The following is a 22,543-nucleotide window of genomic DNA, read 5'->3' as shown; positions in this document are numbered from 1 at the left end:
GAGACCCCCCCCTTCTCACAGGTAGGTCTCTGCGGGCTTCTCTGACCGCATCGCAGGGCACTTGTTGAGGTGCAGGTGGCTGCTAGTGGAGAGCGCTCACAGCACGCTCTCCCTCCTTTTGCCCTCCTACAAGCTTTAACCAGTGCTCTGCTGAACACTGATAGAAGTCACTGATATAAACTGCTAAATACCTTTTCTCATCAGCAGTTAGATTTATTAAAATAATTGCATTTCCATGTTGTGTGTACTGTGGGAGACCAGATATAGTGAATGCAGGGTCCTGGGTTTAGTAACACTTTAAAGAAAGGTAAATTGTAGTGTGATTTGGTAAGGATATACTACTGATATACATTTTAAATGTGTTTTTACAGGTCTGCTGAATCTTCGCCAGATAGTTCTGGCCAAGATAGACCAAGTCTTACACACACAGAAGAATGTGGATCCAGTAGATGAGTATAGTAAACTGTGCAATGACATTCTTGGAGTGCCAGCAACACCAGGTAAGTGGCATTATAGCAAACCTATACTCAAATGTTGCTGGAATAAATGGATAAATGATATTGGTAGCAATGAGTTGCCTACATTTCCCAGAGAAAGTGGTGCTCCAATCTCCCTCCAGCCCTGCCCACATAATAGCATAATATGTGGTCTCCAAATTGCGGCTCTTTACTTGCTTTTATCTGGCCCTTGGGGCACAAGTCCTTCCACCAACACCAACGATCGGGCACTTTTTCCTCCCACTGACACCAATGTTGAGGCACTATTCCTCCTACTGAAACCAGTGATGGAGCACTATTCCTCCCACTGACACCAATGTTGGAGCAGTATGTCTCCAACTGATACCAATGATGGGGTAACTGTTCCTTCCGTGGACAACAAGATGGGGCACTATTGCTTCACCTAATACTAAAGATAGGGCATTGTTAACTCCCACTGCCCACAGTCCGGCTCTTCTAAAGTCTGTAGGATAGTAAACTGGCCCTTTGTTTAGAAATTTTTGAATTCCCTGGCCTAGATATTTGTTTACATGATCTACAGTACGATGTGTTGAAGGAATAATCTATCTGAATTTTGATACTTTTTTAAGCATAAAGTCCTTGGCCATATGCATAGGCCTTTGGTCACATAACCAGCGCTAGATGGAGCAGAATTTAACTCCCAGAAATGTATTTTGGCCCTTTTAGTTACCCTTTCTCACAGCTAGACAGTTAAAAAGTTGACATTTCATAACAGGTTTTGGTTAAGAGCCATTTCAGTATGGTAGTAACACTGTAGTCATTGCATACACTGAGTGTTTCTCTCTCAGGTGACCATTCATTTTTTGTTTTTCACATGTATGGTTCATCCTTCAAGAGCACAGAATTTAACCGTTCATTGGTGAAGTTTTATTGATCATCTAAACATTAAAGCCTAACTGCAATACAAAAAACAGAAAATGCAGCACAAGGGACAAAACTTATAGTCAGTAGGTTGTATCCCTTGTGCTGAAGCCTTATCTTTTAGGTGAAATCTTCTTCAGTTTATGCCCCAAGCCCTACCACCCCCACCACGATAATTTTCTGGTGCTGGGAGAAATAGAAGTAAGGAGCTGTCTCAGCAAAAGAGCCTGATTTTGCCTGCCCTTTCCACACATCTCTGCTATTGATAAAAAACATTTCTACAGCTTCTATGAATGAAACAAAATCTTTGAATAGAGGCAGGTGATTGAAAAGTCTGCTCCTTCCATTCATAGATGCGGTAGTAATGGCTTCCATAAATGGTGCAGTTGGGTGGAAAGAGCAGGCACATTTGGGCTTTTTTGATTAGAGCCTGTGGCAGCCCCTTAGTTTTACTAACTTCCGCTGCACTGGAAGATTGTGGGGCTTAGGGGGACATGAACGGAGGAGGATTTCACCTCAAGGAAGATGCATCAGCAAAAGGACAAGATGCCCAAATGTCTGCTATGTCAGTTATGTCCCTCATTTTTCATTTTTTTACTTTGGCTGCTCCTAAGCTCACCATACACTGTGCAGTCTGAATGTACAATCACATTTAGGTCTACTATCAACTATGTAGTGCAAGGGCCTGCCAGATTGGATATAGATGGATTAATTGGCTAGATAGGTGTGTCCTTCTATTGTATATTTTTGGTAAACCAAAGGAGATCATGCAGAGGCTGTAAAATTAGTAGTTTATTCCCCTTTTAAGCTTTAATAAAAGGTATTTTCAACACTGGCCAGTCCTTTTGTGATTAGCTAGCAAGTGGAAAGCACGGTATATTCAGCTGTATGGTGGAAGCTGGGTTTGGCCATTTGAGCTTGTAGCTGTTGATGAGCCATATGTATTTTTTCCAGACTTCTAAAGACATTAGGAGTACACATTATTATCTCTCTAATCATCATTAGGAACATCCCAAGGTGGGCTTATGACCCTTGCTTTATAGAACTAAGCACTGCTTACTAAAGTCCAACCTTTTGATATACCTGCAGTCGATACTAGTGGTTCATCTAAAGCGTGGATCCTGAGGAAGCAAGTGCAGTGAAACACGTCGCTCCTATACGCTTATTGTGCATCTTACTGCTATTTGAATGTAACCACATGCTCATCTTCAAAGATCATTTGGTTTTAAAATGTGCAGTGTAACTTCGTTTTTTAATAATGAACCAATAAAATTATATATATTTTTTATTACTGTTGTTCGATTGTGACATTACAAATTTATTCTCCTGGTGGCTGACACATAAAGAGACCCATTTTCACTGGAGATAGAACAGGACCACCCAATTTGACTGGAAGCAACTGTATACTCTGTTCTAGACATATGCTGGGATGTTGCCATGCCGGGGGTACATATATTAACTTCCATCTTATAGATATTTTGTTTTGAAGTCCTCTTTACCTCAAAAGAATTTTGGGATCAGAAAAATATGGAGGTTGCCATTGCTGACCTCCTGTAAATGCTAGTTGCCCGGCCAATGCGCCATTTGTTTAGTATGTTAAGTCACTCATCTTGAACATGTATGAAGATCAGGAGTTGTGATTTTACTCTAATCTTGTGCCTCTAAGAGTGCAAATGTTTAGTAGTGATACTAAGAAGTACATAAATATCTTTATTCAAGTAAATATAAAAATATTGGTTATTTAATGTTTCATATTTAGTTTTCAAACTAAGTAGGTGGAGATTATTTTCACATATTTACCAGGTTTAGGGTCGGTTCACATTAGTGCAGAAATTGTTTTCTGCACTAGTGTTTTTCTGATACGAAAAAAAAATGCAACCCTTTGCAAGGGGAAACAGAAAACAATGGTTTTCAGTGTGTCCTGTTTGCTTTTCCATACTGCAATGCACCACTCTGCACCCATCTCTGTGACCTTACAGCTTACAGTACCTTGGGTTGTCCCCCAGCTGTGATCACTACCTGCAGAGAAAATAAGAACTTTTTTTTTTTTCTCTGTTTTTTTTCTCTGTGGGTAGTGTGAACCCTCCCTTAGGTCTACATTGCTGTGTGATTAAGTGCCATGTGAAATTGCACTAGATCGTACCAAAAGAAGTGCATGTACTACTTTTCATGAAACTCACTGCACCAAACTACATGGCACTGCTGTACCATGTGATCCGATGCAAGCAAACACACTGTTTGCAATCTGCTGTGGGTGTTAATGTTTTCCCAATAACACCCAAATGCAGATCACACACCCAGAGCATGTAGAACATGGCATGGAAAACTCGCATGGAATGTGGGTTTTCCACACAGTGTTCTCGTGTGAACAAGCTCTTAAAGTAGAATTAAACTTAAATAATTAAAAATGGCTGGTAGTGTTTTTTTCTGATTACACACTGATCCGCGCATGCACAGCTCGGCTTACATTTATGGCACGTGCTCTGCACCTAGACGATGTGACATCATCCCAGCCAGTCAAGCAGCTAAAAAGTTTGAACCTGGAATTCAGACCAGGCAAAGATGGAAAAGCCCGTTATGGACAGGAGCACTGGAGGAGGTCACTCCCAAGGCGTCATAATGTGCTAATATGCTGTGCATACTAGCACATTAAATCTAAAATCTATTTTTTTTTGCAGCAGCGGTTTGACTCTCCTTTAACTGCTTTGCTGGGGGGAAAAAAAAACGCCTTTAGACAGCTGAGGTAGAGGAGGGACCATTCTCAATACAATTGATTTTTTGTATTATATCTACTGTATATGCAAACCTGTTCCTGGGTGCCTAGAGCTACAGTAATTGTACACTGAGTTCCTCTTAAGTATGGTGCGTTTAAAAAGTATGCGTACCCCTTGAAATTTTCCACAGTTTGTCATGTTTACAACCAAAAACATAAATGTATTTTATTGGGATTTTATGAGATAGACCAACTCAAAGTGGCACCTGGAAGTGGAAGGAAAATGATAAATGGTTTTCAAAATTTTTTACAAATAATTATCAGAAAAGTATAGCGTGCATTTGTATTCAGTTCCCTTTACTCTGATACCCCTAACTTAAATCTAGTGGAACCAATTGCCTTCAGAAGTCACCTAATTATTAAATAGAGTGTACCTGTGTGTAATTTAATCTCAGTAAAAATACAGCTGTTCTGTGAAGCCCTCAGAGGTTTATTAAAGAACATTAGTGAACAAACATCATCATGAAGACAGGTCAGGGATAACATTGTGGAGAAATTTAAAACAGGGTTAGGTTATAAAGAAAATTATCCCAAGCTTTGAACATCTCACTGTTCAATCCATCATCCAAAAAATGGAAAGAGTGTGGCACAATTGCAAACCTACCAAGACATGGCCGTTCACCTAAACTGAGAGGCCGGACAAGGAAAGCATTAATCAAGGAAGCAGCCAAGAAGCCAATGGTAACTCTGGAGGAGCTGCAGAGGTCCACAGCTCAGGTGGGGAATCTGTCCACAGGACAATGGTTAGTCGTACACTCCACAAATCTGGCCTTCATGGAAGAGTGGCAAGAAGAAAGTCATTGTTGAAAGAACGCCTTAAGAAGTCCATTTTCAGTTTGCAAGTAGCCATGTTGGGGACTCCGCAAACATGTTGAAGATGGTGCTCTGGTCAGATGTGACCAAAATTTAACTTATTGGCCTAAAAGCAAAACGCAATGTGTGGCGGAAAACTAACTCTGCATATCACCCTGAACACACCATCCCCACCGTGGAACATGGTGGTGGCATCATAATGATGATGCTTTTCTTCAGCAGGGATAGGGAAGCTGGTCAGAGTTGATGGGAAGATGAATGGAGCCAAATACAGGGCAATCTTAGAAGAAAACCTGTTAGAGTCTGCAAAGACTTGAGACTGGGGTGGAGCTTCACCTTCCAGCAGGACAGCCAGACCTACAATGGAATGGCTTAGATCAAAGCATATTCATAAGTTAGAATGACCCAGTCAAAGTCCAGACCTAAATCAAATTGAGAATCTGTGGCAAGACTTTTTGCAAAGAGGAATGGGCAAAAATTTCACTCTCTCTCTCTAGATGTGCAAAGCTGGTAGAGACATACCCAAAAAAACTTGCAGCTGTAATTGCAGCGAAAAGTGGTACTACAAAGTATAGACTCGGGGGGGGGGGGGGGGGGGCTGAATACAAATGCATGCCACACTTTTCAGATATTTATTTGTAAAAAATGTTGATAACCATTTATTTATTATATATTTTTAAATATTATTATTCTATATATTGGTCTTTAATGCATGTTGTCTACATGAAAAAGTACTTGGCATAGGTCCAAAATGTGCATCTTGTTCAGTAAAGGAAAAATGTTTATTAGCATTGCACACATGCTGTAGATCATCATTTGAACTCCACTTTGCCCATATGTGTGTAAAATTAGATGCTAGATGGATACATTTTAGCTTTTATGTATGGTATCATCTGTAATGTATTTTTTTAAAAATAGGGACAAATATGCCTGCAACTTTTGGACATTTGGCTGGAGGATATGATGCTCAGTATTACGGCTACTTATGGAGTGAGGTGTATTCTATGGATATGTTCTACACACGGTTTAAACATGAAGGAATCATGAGCCAGAAGGTAGTTTTTTATTACTTAACATGTCTCTTTCCATATGTGTGTTCATTCTTGCAGTGCAACAACAGAATCATAGATGTTCTATGACATTAAGATGTGGTTTGCAGTGAGGTGAAAGGTATGCTACTACAGAAACTTTCCCTTGTGTTGAACAGAAAACATGATAAAGCTGTATAATGTTAACTATAAGATTTTTAACTTGCACAAGAGCTATAACCAATATTTAAAGAATATGTAAACCCAACATTTTATATTCCTGACATCTGCCTGCTGTACCATGAACTTGTATGAAAAAGTATCCGGTTTTCTTTATATTCTTATTATTGGACAGTTTTTACATAGCTCCAAAAGTTTGTGCAATGCTATACAACATGCAGGCAGACAGTACAGGAACAATACCATTCAATCAGAAGGCCCTGCTTGTTAGAGCTTACACTGTAAGGGGGGGGAAGTGTCAAATGATTCAAAAACTAATAACTGTAGGGGATTGCCTTACGGAGAAAATAAACGTACAGTTAGTTGGGGGCAAGATAGGGTTCTCCAAAGAGAAGGGTTTTCAGGGATCACCTAAAAGTGGATCGAGTAGGAGATAGTTGAACAGATTGGCCTAGGGAGTCCTATAGGATGGGAGAGGCTCGGGAGAAGTCATGGAGGAGCGCATGAGAGGAGTTGACAAGGGAACTACAGAGCAGGAGGTCTTGGGAGGAATGAAGAGAACAATTTGGTTGGTATTTTGGAACTAGGTTAATGATGTAACTAGGGGCCGAGGTGTGGATGGCTTTGTAAGTTATTATTTTGAATTGAATTTATTGGGTGAGAGGAAGCCAGTGGAGGGATTGGCAGAGAGGAGTAGCAAACACTGAATGGTTGGTAAGGTGAATGAGTCTGGTAGCAGCATTCATGATGGATTGAAGGGGGGATAGCCTATGTAAATGTAAGCCAATGAGGAGGGAGTTGCAGTAGTCGAGGTGAGAGACAACCAGGGAGGAAATTAGAAGCTTTGTGGTGTCATTGGTTGGAAGGGGCATATAAGGCAGAGGTTGATATTGCAAGTGTCAGAGCTTGTGGCTCTGCACCACTGGACCTCTCCTCTTCCTGGACACCCAATCAGGGTTCGGTCAGACAACGCCACAGTTGTTGCCTATGGGGAGTACCACGAGTCATGCAGCCTTGAAGATGCCTAATCATCTCATGAATAGAGAAATGCAGTCCAGCAATCTCTGCTGCTCACATACCGGGAGTGGACAATTACATAGCAGATTATTTCAGTTGTCACTGCCTGAACCAAGGGGAATAGTCTCTTCATCCCGACACCTTCAACCTGTATGTCAGAGATGGGGAAATCAACATGTATACATCCTGGCCACCTGGTTTAACAAGTTACCTATATTTGTGACCAGAACAGGCCCCTCCAGCACTGACATTGGGTGTTCTTATATTTCCCAGGACTCCATTCGGGCTAATTTGTGCCTTTTCTCCAGTGTGAATTCAGCTTTGACTGCTCTCTCAAAATTGAGCAGAAGAAGACACCAGTGATTCTCATTGCACCAAACTGGAGCAGAGGAACCTGGTACACAGACATACTCAGACTTCTAGTAGAAGATTTTTGGCCTCTTTCAAACAGGTCAGATCCGCTGTCCAAGGCCCCCCTGATCCATCCTGCTTCTCCACCACTGGCTTTAACTGCATGGCTGTTGAAGCCCAGTTTTTGAGGGACGGAGAGTCTGTCATTTCCACATTGCAAGGAAAGCCACTTCTAGAGTTCTACTATAGTACCTGGAAATCCTTATTTGCCTGGTGTGAACACAGACCTATCAACCCCAGATATTACTCTGCGCCTTACTTTCTGGCCTTCCTAAAATTTGGACATGACCTGGCCTTAAGTACTTTTTAAGGCACAGGTTTCAGTCTTGTCAATTCTTTTACAAAAACCTTTTGGCTTTGCTTTCCCTTGAAAAAACCTTTTTATTCAGAGAGTTTCTTGGATCAGATCACCCTTTCAGCACTATGCGCTTCCTTGGAACTTCAGTGTGATGGCAGTAGGGTTGCACCGATACTGGTATCGGTGCTGATACTAAGCATTTGCACGAGAATCTAAACCCGTGCAAATGCTCCAATACCTGAAACCAATACCTTCAGCTTTGGTGGGATTGCCCTGCTGACAGTTGAAATGTAATTTAAAAAAAAGGCCGGCAAATACTGGTTGTTATGGAGTGGGGCCACCGCGTCCTTAACAACCAATGAACTCATTTTGATGTCAGCGGGGTCCCCCTGCTGACAGCTGAAGTGTACGCAAGTTAAAAAAAAAAAAAACAGGAAAACCCAAAAGATAAAATGAAACATTGTTTAATTTTGTATTTTTCTGTTTATTCATAAACTGACCAAAGGAATGAACTTCAATCTGCAGATGAAGTCAATTAAAAGCTTTTTTTTTTTTTTTTTTTTTTTTTTTTTTTTTATTAAATGTTTCTCTGTTTAACTCCTTAGTAACCCTTAATTTACTCTGATCAGCCCTAATTAACTCCTTATTCTCCACCATTTAATTCTTATTTTCCTGCTGATTTTTTTTTTTTTTTTTTTTATTATTATTATATTTCTATTTTATAAACTATTAATAATTGAAAAAAAGTTTGCTTTTGTTTGCTTTGTTCATTAATATTTTTACACCTTTAATACATTTACGCGTTTCACATTTAAAAAAGTGCACGATTTAAAAAAATTATTTATTTCATTTGTAAATAACTTTTCAATGCTTTGTACCAAAGTTATAATTTTATTTTCCTATTAAACAGGACACATTACATAATAAAATGTGCAATAACACTTTCCATTTTTATAGGAACACTGCTCAAAAAAAGGGAGTGTTCAATTTAGTTTTGTTACATTCATTGTCTAAGAAGTATGAAAAAAAAGTAATTGTTGCAAGACAATATTCATGAAAAGAAAGCCTTGTTTGTCCATAAAAAAAAAAAAATTATACGTATTATGTTGCTATCTTAAGTAATGATAAACTTATTGCTGAATAAACCGGTCCATAGCAGAAATGTAAAAATTGCTCTGGTCCGTATGGGGTGAACAGTTGTGAGAGCTGAAATAGTTAAGCAGCAGGTTCTCTGCATCCTTAACAACTGATCACTCATTCAGCTGTCAGTGTCAGTAATTGGTATTGGCAAGTACAAAAAAAGCAGCTTTAAAAAGGAGGTGGGGCCTCAAACGCATTGTGACCCGCTCCCTTTTGCCTGTCATAATTCCCATGCCTTATTTTATGGTATGAGTGAGGACTGTAGACGCCGCCATCTTTCTCCATCTCACAGCGATTCCTTGCCTGGGCCTTGCAGCTGCTCATCAGCCCATCCAGACTCTTTGTCTTCTGTCAAGTGTACCATCCGCATTGACCACTCTAGTTGTTTACAAGTGTGGTACACATTACAGTGTTGATTTTACTATTTTCTAATCTGGTGCCCTGCTGTATTTTTACTAACTTTCTACATTACTTATGGTAATGCCTACCACCCCCAATGCCATTTTTCCTGCATAGAAACCTTTGTTCCTCCTCTAGACAGGAAAGAGCCTTTCGTTAGTTTGTTATGAGCTCTGCCAACTTTCTGGTAGGATGTGCATCAGAACAAAGAGCACTCAACTGAAGGGAATCTATCCTGAGAGGGGACTTTCCACACTACTCTTGCTCCAATCCACTTTTCCACACATTCCTGCATTCAGGGGCATCAGATCATGGGCCAGCACCTCTGGGACTCCAGACGGACTCCTGGCATTTGAATTCCCTTTTATAAGTGGTTCCTGTGCCACCCCAGACTCACTTCAAGGGTATTTATTTATACTATTTACAGTACCCAACTTAGTTGGGACTATCCCATCTTGTGCAGGTAGAATTCCTTGTGTTTTTGAACATTTGAGATGCCTATCTCAATGTCTCCATCTGTTCCTTGTATTAGTTATTTTTGCACTTTGCAGTGGGGGAGCTGCACCTCTATTTTGTGGCTTTATCATTTGGTCTGACCACAACTCCCCAGAGTATTTTAAAGGTTCTGGCCCTGGTTCTATCAGACTTAAAGATGAACAATCTGCTGTAAAGTTTGCCAAACTTATTGCAATATACTGTATGTATAGCTGTTGACCTACAAAGACAGACACATTTTATGAAGTGCAGAGTTTAACTGGCTGTTCTCTTTTTTCTTGAAAGCAAAAGTGTGGGAATTGAAAATAACAAAAACACATACTTGCCTACCTGCTGCTGCAGCATCAATCTGATCCTGCAGCTGTCCCACACTGCCTCTAAGCCCAAGAACTCAGAGATCATGTGACCGCTTATCACTCCTTTCTCAGTGTTCAATGAGCAGAGAGTAGTGGCTGTCAGTCACCAGCTCTCTGCTCTTTCAGCACTCAGGGCGCCGGGCTGGGGAGGGGTAGGAGTGGCTGGCTTAGGCTCTCAACGGTGTGCTCAGAGGCTCAGCCAGCTGCCAGTTAGGAATGTGGGCAGGTGTCGACTTTATTGTCGGAATCCCGCTGAAGTCTAGAGTAGCTCTGTGATGTCAGCCGACAGCAGAATTTAGCCCTCTATTGGCAGATTTTGTGTCACTGGAGTGCAAAAGTAAGTGAAGCTCTAAGACACATATGAGAAGTATGGTCAAACAAGCTTTGACCATATTTCTCTTTAAATGCTGTGACAATAGGCTGTGAGACATAAACTACCATCCACATTAGAAGTACTCTCCAGTACTGTGTGTTTTTTTTTGTTCTTTAAATTTAAAAGGTAAGATCACCCAAAACTGATATTTCAGTTTTCAATAGATGTAGAATGGTTGCATCCCCTGCTTACTTTTCTCATAAATTTGTCTTGCCTGAATCAGGCAATGGGGATTTTAATGCTGAAGTAACTGAAGGATGCAAAAAGATATTGCGTAAATTATTTCATCATCCGAAATTGATCGATCGTCCTGGGTTTAGCATCCTGTAGTGGCAAATTTTTGTTTATTTTGTTATAAAGCAAAGTGTTACCTTGCACCATCAGAGACTTGTCTGGAAACACTCTCAGTAGCACCATATTATGTTGCTACACTGTAGAGAGATATTAAGTACACATTTTGATGTACTTTTGTTCACAGAGAGTCTCATGCTGGTCTTTTTCTGTGTGAGACTCCCAGTACCATGAACAAAAAAAAAAACAGCCTGCAGCTTATAAAAAAAAAAAAGGCACTACACTTACTTTTTATAACAGACAATGTAAGTAACTACCAGATGGATAGGTCAAATACTTGTTTCCCCTTATCCTCATACAATGGTTCCTCCTATCTACTCGTACATCCTGTCATATTAGCTGGCAGAAGCAACTACTGTGTGGGAGTATCAGGTTTTTACACACCTGGGAGTGTGGATACTTGCAGTAGTGTTTAATCAAGCAAGATGAGTATAGTTCCTCTTCTTTTCACGTTTTTGATCCTGAATGGTCACTTTACCCATTTCCTGAAGTATCTTTAACCCCCTCCTGCACTTATAATTGCATAGTTAGGCTGAAAAAAAAGACAAATACATCAAATTCTACCAATAGAAAAAAATGAATAAATAAACTCCATATACAGAATTCTACCCACAGTTGATCCAGAGGAAGACAACCTGTAAAGCATGATCCAATTTGCTCCAGCAAATTAACCCATGCTTAACCCTTAACCTACAGCTTAACACTCATCTAAATATCCCTAAAATTAACTAAAATATACTGATTATCCCATTCTGGATCAGCACAAAATGATGTACACAAAATGTATTTATTACAGGTACTTATATTTTGTCATCAATTTACGCAGCACCTTTACACATACCCTGTTAATTGTATTTTCTGAACATCCATTTTAGGTGGGTGCAGATTACAGAAACTGTATTCTGAAGCCTGGAGGATCTCTGGATGCCATTGTAATGCTACGCAACTTCCTTGGCCGTGACCCGAAGCAGGAAGCATTCCTTGAGAGCAAAGGACTGACCAGTCTGTCGTGATCAGTGGCTTCTACCTACTAGTAAACGGGCATTCAATCAAAACCTTCCAAACTCAACAAGATTTGAACTATCCCAATTCTCAGGATAGTTGAATAGTGACTTCTAATTGGTTGTTTTTTGCACATCAAGCTAACAATTGCTGTACATGGGTATTCCTAATATACTTAGAAATTGTGGCAGAAATTGTGAATATACATTTTGAAAATTGGAAATATTGTGCTTCTGTAATGAACTTCCATTTTTGTACACTTGTATACTTTTGACTCAAAGGAACAAAATGAAATGAAATATGTTTTTAATTATCCATCTACTCTTCATCTCTAACACAGTACGGGTCTATGAATCCATTACCACTGTGTAAATTACACGTGCCTATCTAAATAAAAGATTTGATCCCCAAACATTTTCCTTTGTGTTTTTTTGTCATTAGAAGCTCATATTAAGTGTTGCTGGGTGTCTGGGGGTGTCTTAACCTTGTCAGCTGTTTTATTCATGCCTAAGTAATGGGCTTAAAGTTTACCTCTGGCTAGACTATGGTCAATAAACTGTTTGCATATTGCTATCAAGCAGTAGCAAAGCTTTAAAGACTAGCTCCACTTTGCTGACAAAAAAAAATTCCACTCTGGGTGATCTATGTACATTGCAGGGATCTTAAACTTTGTTGCAGATTTTGTTATTCTGAAGAAATAGCAGTTAGTCTGTGTCCATGTGCTGAATGAATCGAATGTGAATGATTTTATAATTATCAATCAGCTGCTGTACCAGCAGGGCTCTAATGAGGATATTGGCAAGGACTGCACACTCTAGACGTCAGTTCCCTTTGGGAGTATCTCGCCAAAAATGACATTTATATTGCAGGGGATGTAAAAAATCTGACTTGCATCTTAGTGTAGACTTCTGGGAAAATCTGCCAAGGACACAAGCAGGAAATTAAATTTTCAGGGGGCGTTTTGTACACCATCTGTGTACAGAATGCCTCTAGGTAGCCATATTGCATTGCATTTTACAGAAAATGACAGTGCTGCAGACTGAAAAAGAGGGGTAATTTTTAATAACATTCAACTACAATATGACTTGCGTTGCAGTTGTATATGCTATATTTTTTATTTGCTAATTTTTTTTCCCCATGAAAACAGGCCCTCAACAAAGTCTGGTTTCACTTGCTTTGAACAGCTTCAAAATAGTTACTGTGTGATTACATTAGAGGATTGGCAGGCTGCCAACATTCTGCTCTCATAGAAAAAAAAACTAAGATTTCAATGCTTTTTACTATGAAATGTGAAAATTAATTTCTCCATAATGCGTATTGATACAGAGGTGAATGCTAGCTTGTTTTAACTGCCATTACTGCTTGTTCAGTATATATAAATACTTTAATGTGCTTGATCTGGGCACAGGTTCAAATTAAACATAGGTGTTATTCTTTCCACATCCATCTGCTGGATTTTTTTATTTTTTACTGCCATCATACAATAGGATATGAGGAAGGAGACCTGATTTGCAGAGTGTATCTTGCCTTTTAATGCAAGGTCTCCTTTAAGGTCATACCTGTTCTTTATGAAACTTGCATACAACTAAAGTGAGCTATTCTACAAAGCCTACACAGGCAAAAGGATCTTTGATTGTTTATTTGTCTAGTCTATCAAAGAAAATATTACACAATCATTTCTATACAATCATCCAAAGAATACTTGAGCTATATGTTTTGAGTAACCATTTCAATTTGGTGCATGGTTTAAGTGTATGTCAAGGCACCATTAAAAACACAGGCACTTTTTTCACTTTTTAATTTTATAGACTTTGCAAGCACAGACAAATACATGATCTGTGCTTTCCTATTGTGAACCAACAACATTTTTATTTGGACTGGGTGGTGGAAGCCCTGGCCAATTTTGATAAAGATAAAGACAGCGGATGGATTGAGTAGTTTCCCAAAGGATAGGCACTGTTTGTAGTCCCAAAATAAATATCAGTAGGGCTAAATAAGACACTTTACCACAGACAGTGTGCCAAGAACACAACAGTTTTTTGTTTCTTTTTTTGCAACAAATATAATATGCTTTCAATGGTGTGTTTAGCAAATATGAGAAGTTCATTGTTAGCATTTACATACTGTTTAAGGTCTGTTTTTTAGATTCAGTATAATAGGATTTCTATTCTTCATGAGTATGGGCATATGCTTCTTCATCTCCTTCATCGTGTTTTATCAAATGTTATAGATCCAAGGTTGAGACCTTTTTGGAAGTGCAGAACAAGGTGTATTTGTACTCCTTGAGTGCCTCTATGTATGAGGGGTATTTACAGCTTTGAGCAGTTGCCTGGCACTCTCTGCATGAGTTTATATAAAGAAATGATCTAAGGCACGTGTCATCCTAGCGACACTGTGGTTATTTTCTGTTCAGCAAGGCAGACTTGAATTCCTAGAACTGGTATATTCCTGCATGTTTTAGATAGGAATGTTACTAGGAGCTTCTAACAGGAATCTAATCTCTGAAAGGGCATGGTACATTTTTGGACTGGCCAGTGGACATTGGCAGCTACTGTAGCATGATGTAAAGTCAGCCTTTGATTTTTTAGCTCATCAAATCCTAGTTCTGTCTTCTGCCAACTGACAAAAGAGAATTTAGACACCATTCTCCAGTCTTAAACAATTGCTAAATTTGATACTGTAATTTAAGAATTTTATCTATGGTAACCCTTAAAATGGCAACAGTCTAAATGCCTTTTATACCTAATGGACATCTCTCAATAGACCGTTAGTGTAAATATAGCTATTATAAGTAGAAGTTTTTTTAAGATATAATTATAGCTAGATGATTTTTATTTATCTTTTGCGATAGAACATGTAACCAATATTCAAATAGCTGGTTAATTATGTGTAAACTCAATCACTTAAATTTCATACAAGTTTTATTTTATGTTAACGTAATTTCAAATGTCAACTTTAATATTTTTAAATTTGTAGCTGTCATCAAAATATTACCTAATGATTCAGCCATGTAGGTCCTTGTTAAGGCAGTTCTTGTTCTAGGGTAACAAAACTGTCCCTGTCCCTCTGTCATTTGTTCTCCTGTGTTATCACCCCATCACAAGAGCTTTTGATGGAGACTACAGGTGGGTGTTTTAACACATTACACAGACATGTTCCAGTTTTCTCACCATTAGAAAACCAACCCTGCAAAATGCCCTGTAGCCATCACTAGATTTACTGCAAAAATGATGCATGAAATGTACTACACTGAGATGCAACAAAAGATTAAAAAATGGGGAAAAATAAAACTCCATTCAATTATGGTTTACACTTTAAAGCCCAACACAGGGCATCTTAATTTTTTTTACATATTTTAAACTTATTATTTTCTAAAACTGTTGGTAAACCAGTAAGGTTCATTCACACTGTACCATTGCAATGCACCATAACCACTTCCGGGCCACCCACCCCCCCCATATTGCTGCCTGCTTCCTGGTTTAGGGTGCCTAAATTGTACACAGCGGGAGTCTGTCAGTCTATTTTTGCGAAAGAAACTATAAATTTCATTTGGGTATAGCATTGCATGACTGCACAATTACCATTTTTAACCACTTCAATACCGGTCATTTTTACTTCCTTCCTGCCCATGCCAATTTTCAGCTTTCAGCGCTCACAGGTTGAATGACAATTGTGTGGTCATGCAACACTGTACCCAAACTAAATTTGTATCATTTTGTTCACACAACTGGAGCTTTCTTTTGGTGGTATTTAATCACCACTGGTGTTTATTTTTTGTAAAATAAACTAAAAAAAGACAAACTTTTCTGTTATACAATTTTGCAAATAATTATTCTTCATAAATTTAGGCCAAAATGTATTCTGCTACATGTCTTTGGTGAAAATAAACCAAATCAGTGTATATTATTTAGTCTATAGTCTTTAATCTGTATAGGTATATATCTGAAAATCAATCAATCCTGATGTACTGATCTAATTTTTTGAGGCCCAAAAATGTCAGGACGGTACAGATATCCCCCTAATTACCCCTTTTTTGGAAAGTAAACAGTCTGTGGTTTTTAGTAAGAGGCATGTCAAGTTTTTTGATGTCATTTTTTTGCCACAATATGTTGGAAAATGAAGAAATGACAAAATGCGTTTTTTTTTTTTTTTTGTACAGCTTCATCATATATTTGGTGTGGTGCTGATCAGGGACACTAACTGGTGACTGTGTGTGTGTGTGTGTGTGTGTGTGTGGGTGGGGGGATGGGGGGAATGTGTAGATAGATATACTGTACATTTTGTTTGCAACTTTTTATAATTTTTTTTTTTTTATAAAACACTGTGACCAGAGTAATATAATGTTACCATAGTAACATTGTGCTACTTTGGGGTGATCAGTATTTATTTTTTTTTTTTTTACATATTATTGCCTATAGCAATGAATTTCACTGCTATAGGCAAAAATTTTAACTGCATAAAATCGATTCAGTGTTTTTTGTTGAGATTCGCTGTGATTGGCCACAGCTAATCATATTACAAAGATGGGCTGTGATTGGCCCAGTGTGTACCATGTGATTACTTTGAACAATCACAGTTAGTAACGCAATTGTATACAATGGATGGCATGACAGCACACAGGTGGTGACAGATCTTGCTGCAGCGTGGTGGTGATACAGGAGATTGTCATATGATGCACACCCGGACCGACGAAAGTACCGCCTGTTTGTCATTCTGTTGTTGGCGAGGCGGGAACTGGTTCAACTAGTGCAGTGCTAAATAGGGAAGAGGGTAAAACCTTCCGGAGCTGAAGTGGATAATGCATGTGCACAGAATCCTAATGTCATAAATATGTGGTGTTTGCATCTCTGTACTTGCAGTAGGACTTTTTTACTATATGACCTGCTCGATATTTTTTATTATAAAACAGTGTTAGGTGTGTGGAATAGTGTGATGTGCATCGTAACACATTGCAACATGCAGTGAAAGTCACAAAAAAAAAAAAACACAGTTGCGTTAAAGGTGCATACAGTCAGGTCCATAAATATTGGGACATCGGCACAATTCTAACATTTTTGGCTCTATACACCACCACAATGGATTCAAAATGAAACAAACAAGATGTGCTTTAACTGCAGACTGTCAGCTTTAATTTGAGGGCATTTACATCCAAATCAGGTGAACGGTGTAGGAATTACAACAGTTTGCATATGTGCCTCCCACTTGTTAAGAGACCAAAAGTAATGGGACAGAATAATAATCATAAATCAAACTTTCACTTTTTAATACTTGGTTGCAAATCCTTTGCAGTCAATTACAGCCTGAAGTCTGGAACGCATAGACATCACCAGACGCTGGGTTTCATCCCTGGTGATGCTCTGCCAGGCCTCTACTGCAACTGTCTTCAGTTCCTGCTTGTTCTTGGGACATTTTCCCTTCAGTTTTGTCTTCAGCAAGTGAAATGCATGCTCAATCGGATTCAGGTCAGGTGATTGACTTGGCCATTGCATAACATTCCACTTCCTTCCCTTAAAAAACTCTTTGGTTGCTTTTGCAGTATGCTTTGGGTCATTATCCATCTGCATTGTGAAGCGGCGTCCAATGAGTTCTGAAGCATTTGGCTGAATATGAGCAGATAATATTGCCCGAAACACTTCCGAATTCATCCTGCTGCTTTTGTCAGCAGTCACATCATCAATAAATACAAGAGAACCAGTTCCATTGGCAGCCATACATGCCCACGCCATGACACTACCACCACCATGCTTCACTGATTAGGTGGTATGCTTAGGATCATGAGCAGTTCCTTTCCTTCTCCCTACTCTTCTCTTCCCATCACTCTGGTACAAGTTGATCTTGGTCTCATCTGTCCATAGGATGTTGTTCCAGAACTGTGAAGGCTTTCTTAAATGTTGTTTGGCAAACTCTAATCTGGCCTTCCTGTTTTTGAGTCTCACCAATGGTTTCCATCTTGTGGTGAACCCTCTGTATTAACTCTGGTGAAGTCTTCTCTTGATTGTTGATTTTGACACACATACACCTACCTCCTGAAGAGTGTTCTTGATCTGGCCAACTGTTGTGAAGGGTGTTTTCTTCACCAGGGAAAGAATTCTTTGGTCATCCACCACAGTTGTTTTCCATGGTCTTCCGGGTCTTTTGGTGTTGCTGAGCTCACCGGTGCGTTCCTTCTTTTTAAGAATGTTCCAAATAGTTGTTTTGGCCACGCCTAATGTTTTTGCTATCTCTCTGATGGGTTTGTTTTGTTTTTTCAGCCTAATGATGGCTTGCTTCAATGTTAGTGACAGCTCTTTGGATCTCATCTTGAGAGTTGACAGCAACAGATTCCAAATGCAAATAGCACACTTGAAATGAACTCTGGACCTTTTATCTGCTCATTGTAATTGGGATAATGAGGGAATAACACACACCTGGCCATGGAACAGCTGAGAAGCCAATTGTCCCATTACTTTTGGTCCCTTATAAGTGGGAGGCACATATGCAAACTGTTGTAATTCCTACACCGTTCACCTGATTTGGATGTAAATACCCTCAAATTAAAGCTGACAGTCTGCAGTTAAAGCACATCTTGTTTGTTTCATTTCAAATCCATTGTGGTGGTGTATAGAGCCAAAAATGTTAGAATTGTGTCTGTCCCAATATTTATGAACCTGACTGTAGGTGTATATGGACCCTAACAGTTTGCTTACTTGAATAGTCATGTTTCAGCTCTCCATCACATCGGAAAGGTGTCTGACAGACTTACTCCTCACTGTGCTGTACCGTTCAAAAGCATGGCCACAGGTATGGCAAAGCACTGGAACTGATGTCTGTCATAACGAACTGCCACAACTGGTGGCTGGAGGCATGACTCCCGTTGTACTTTTCAGCAGCAGCTTAATGACAACTATTCAAGTTCTGACATTGTGCTTCTTCCCCTGTGCCGTTCATAAGCATGGCCACAGTGTCATCACAGGTGATGATATGACAAAGCACTGGATCTGATATCTGTCATAATTGGAACTGCCACAACTGGAAGCTGGAGGCATGACTCCTGCTGTACTTTCCAGAAGCAGCTCAATGCAGCTTTGATTGAGCGGCAGTTGTAGAATATATTACAAATTTGAACCTTTTTAAAAGTTCAGCGTATCTTGTTCAAAATTCAGTGAAACTGATATCAGGCAAAACACATTAAAGTCTATAGGTAGAAGGAGTGAACCCTGCTAAATGCTGTGCATCTTTAGGGCTAATAGGCAAACCCCTGCCAAAAAGTCATGGGAACTGTGCAAATGCCATGAAGGATATGCACTGTTACATTAAATATTAAATAAAATATTAAAAAAAATACCTAGAGGCTGAAAAAAAGTAATTTCATTCGGCTTCAAGGGCAACATTGAGAATAAATAAATCCTTGAAATAACAAACATTTTAGATGCCTTAAAGCTGTACCTAGTGTTACAGAGCAGTACGATCTCCACGGACTGTCTCAGTGAAAGCATACACTGGCAGTGCATATTTAGCTGTGGAAATGATTTTCTTTTTACAACTAGCATGGCTTACATACAACAGTATCAACCCAATCTGAGTCATATCTGATAATAAAGCATGTGTTGCTGCCAGAGCTGCCTGAAAAGAAGCATTTTTTCAACCGATAACCAACCTGCTTTGATTAGCTGACAGAAATTGGCCTGTAGTTCTCTGTGGCTCTACCTGTTCTCACTGATGCAAAACTCTTCTCCTTGGCCAATTTCTACCATGCTCTCATTAGGAAATAAGAGGCTGCAGATAAAACCGTTTAAAACTAGCCATTAGCAGGACAATTTTGATGAGCTACAGTAAGCTTAAGCCCAAATTTAGAGGCTGGGGTTTTACTACAAGAATTAAGATACTGCAGTGTGAAATTGGCCAGCAGCAGGACAGTTTGATCAGGGATAATATTCCTAACTGCTATATGCATAACTTTTGTTCAGCAGAATAAGAGGGTACGGTGAATGAGAATTATAATGTGAGGTGGTTTAGTTGCAGCTGCCTGTTACACACAAAAGGCTGCTCCAAGAACTGATGTTCAGTAACAAGTGAATGCTCCTCTTATAGCACCTCAATAAATAGGTCCTATCATTATAAAAATGAAACCCCAAAATACAATCCCTAAAACAAAAGCCCACTCTTTTTTTAAGGGACATTTTGCAGCCAAAAAATAAATTTAACCTAAAATAAAAGCCCTATTAACTATAAAAATATACCTCCAAAACATCAACCCCTAAATAAAAATCACAAAAAAAAAATGGTTCACTATGACGGAGTCAGCCAGCAAAATGTGACTGCTGAACTCAATCGACCACAATTCCTACTTTTCTTCCTTCCACATTAATTTCACATTAATCCCCTTACTCAATAATTTCCAGGTACAAACATTTACATCAGTCATAACCAAAAAAGTTGAGTATCTAGCTGCTCGTCCCCAATACGAATACACATGAAGGGCCCCCCTATATGCGACTTTAATGCAGCGACCATAGTACATATACTCATAAAAACTTCTTTAAAAAAGATACATACTTTATTCCATAAATATATAAGATACATATTTTTTAGAGAACATTGACATTTATAAAATAATGGTGTCCAGGATGCGACTGCATATTCCAGGGCCTCAATGGCAGGGACCGTCAAGAAGAACAAGGGTGGTCAGATATCCATCTTATGGCTGACAGCAACTGGGGAACAACAAATCGCCCTCAATATTCCTCTATAAACATCATAGAAGATATAATGTAAATTAGATACAATGCTAATTGTACTGGTCTAAAAATGAATATTCTGATAGATCTATAAGAACAAGACTAACCATATTGAAAACATGGTAGATTAGCACAGAGAACTAAAGTGCTTATTGCTATTATGGTGAATACGTCAGAGATCTCACAGAACCACAGATTTAAAGCAGTTGTTTGATCTACAGTTGTGTTCAAAATAATAGCAGTGTGTTGAAAAAAGTGAATAAAGCTCAAAATCCTTCTAATAGCTTTTATTTCCATACACACAAATGCATTGGGAACACTACACATTCTATTCCAAATCAAAACTTGAAGAAAAATATATCAAATTTGTGTTGTTCCTCTAAAAAAAATTTAAGAAAAGTGAATATTAGACTGTTCAAAAAAATAGCAGTGTTTGTATTCTTCTTTACAAACTCAAACATTCACTATATAAACTGAAAAATGTTTGAAGATTTTGCTTCCCTTTGAATCACTTAATTAATATTTAGTTGTATAAGCACTGTTTCTGAGAACTGCTGTACATCTGTGTTGCATGGAGTCAACCAACTTCTGGCACCTGTGAACAGGTATTCCAGCCCAGGATGATTGGACTACATTCCACAGTTCTTCTCTATTTCTTGGTTTTGCCTCAGAAACTGCAGTTTTGATGTCACCCCACAAGTTTTCTATTGGATTAAGATCCGGGGATAGGGCTGGCCACTCCATAACGTCAATCTTGTTGGTCTGGAACCAAGATGTTGCACGTTTACTGGTGTGTTTGGGGTCGTTGTCTTGTTGGAACACCCATTTAAAGGGCATTTCCTCTTCAGCATAAGGCAGCATGACCTCTACAAGTATTCTGATGTATTCAAACTGATCCATGATCCCTGGTATGCGATAAATAGGCCCAACACAGTAGTATGAGAAACATCCCCATATCATGATGCTTGCGCAACCATGCTTCACTGTCTTCACAGTGTACTGTGGCTTGAATTCAGTGTTTGGGGGTCGTCTGACTAACCGTCTCTGGCCACTAGACCCAAAAAGAACAATCTTACTTTCATCAGTCCACAAAATGTTGCGTCATTTCTCTTTAGGCCAGTCAATGTGCTCTTTGGCAAATTGTAACCAGTTCAGCACGTCTTTTATTCAACAATGGGACTTTGCGGGGGCTTCTAGCAGATAGCTTGGTTTCACATAGGCGTCTTCTAATTGTAACAGTACTCACAGGTAACTTTAGACCTTCTTTGATCTTCCTGGAGCTGATTGTTGGCTGAGTCCTTGCCATTTTTGCTATTCTTCTCTCCATTCGAATGGTAGTTTTTCACTTTCTTCCACATCTTTCAGGTTTTGGTTGCCATTTTAAAGCATTTCCGATCATTTTAGCTGAGCAGCCTATCATTTTCTGCACTTATTTATATGTTTTCCCCTCTCCAATCAACTTTTTAATCAAGGTACGCTGTTCTTTTGAACAATGTCTGGAGCGACCCATTTTCCTCAGAATTTCAGAGAGAAATGCACTGTAACCAGCATATACAACATTTGCTGCCTTCCTTCCTTAAATAAGGGCAATAATTGCCACCTGTTTTTCAAAGAATAAATGACCTCACTAATAGAACTCCACACTGCTATTATTTTGAACATGCCCCTTTCAATAAGTGATTAAATTACACAGAATCAGCAGCATGCATGTCATGACTGTTGGGTCTGTTTGATTTCTATTACTCTACTACACCTGCTAGTAAATTATTTGCCATGTAGAAATATCATTTCTACCAAAAACAGTGATTGAT

General features: G+C 39.0%; 1 protein-coding gene across 3 annotated transcripts in view; it reads left to right on the top strand.

Moving 5' to 3' along the window:
* THOP1 (thimet oligopeptidase 1) overlaps positions 1–12,427 on the top strand; it is a 62,170-nt gene extending 49,743 nt beyond the window's left edge. For all 3 annotated transcript variants that reach the window (XM_089687427.1, XM_089687428.1, XM_089687429.1), the window contains exons 11-13: positions 372–500; positions 5,884–6,020; positions 11,889–12,427. In XM_089687427.1, coding sequence (XP_089543553.1) covers positions 372–500; positions 5,884–6,020; positions 11,889–12,026 — 404 coding nt within the window. In that variant the 3' untranslated portion in view covers positions 12,027–12,427. The remainder of the gene's footprint in view (positions 1–371; positions 501–5,883; positions 6,021–11,888) is intronic.
* The last annotated feature ends 10,116 nt before the right edge of the window (positions 12,428–22,543 follow it).

This window comes from Staurois parvus, unplaced genomic scaffold, assembly GCF_062004578.1.
Source record: "Staurois parvus isolate SC_StPar_1 unplaced genomic scaffold, SC_StPar_1.0 ptg000425l, whole genome shotgun sequence".
In the NCBI taxonomy this organism is placed as follows: Eukaryota; Metazoa; Chordata; class Amphibia; order Anura; family Ranidae; genus Staurois; species Staurois parvus.
This window is presented reverse-complemented; position numbering and strand designations above follow the sequence as displayed.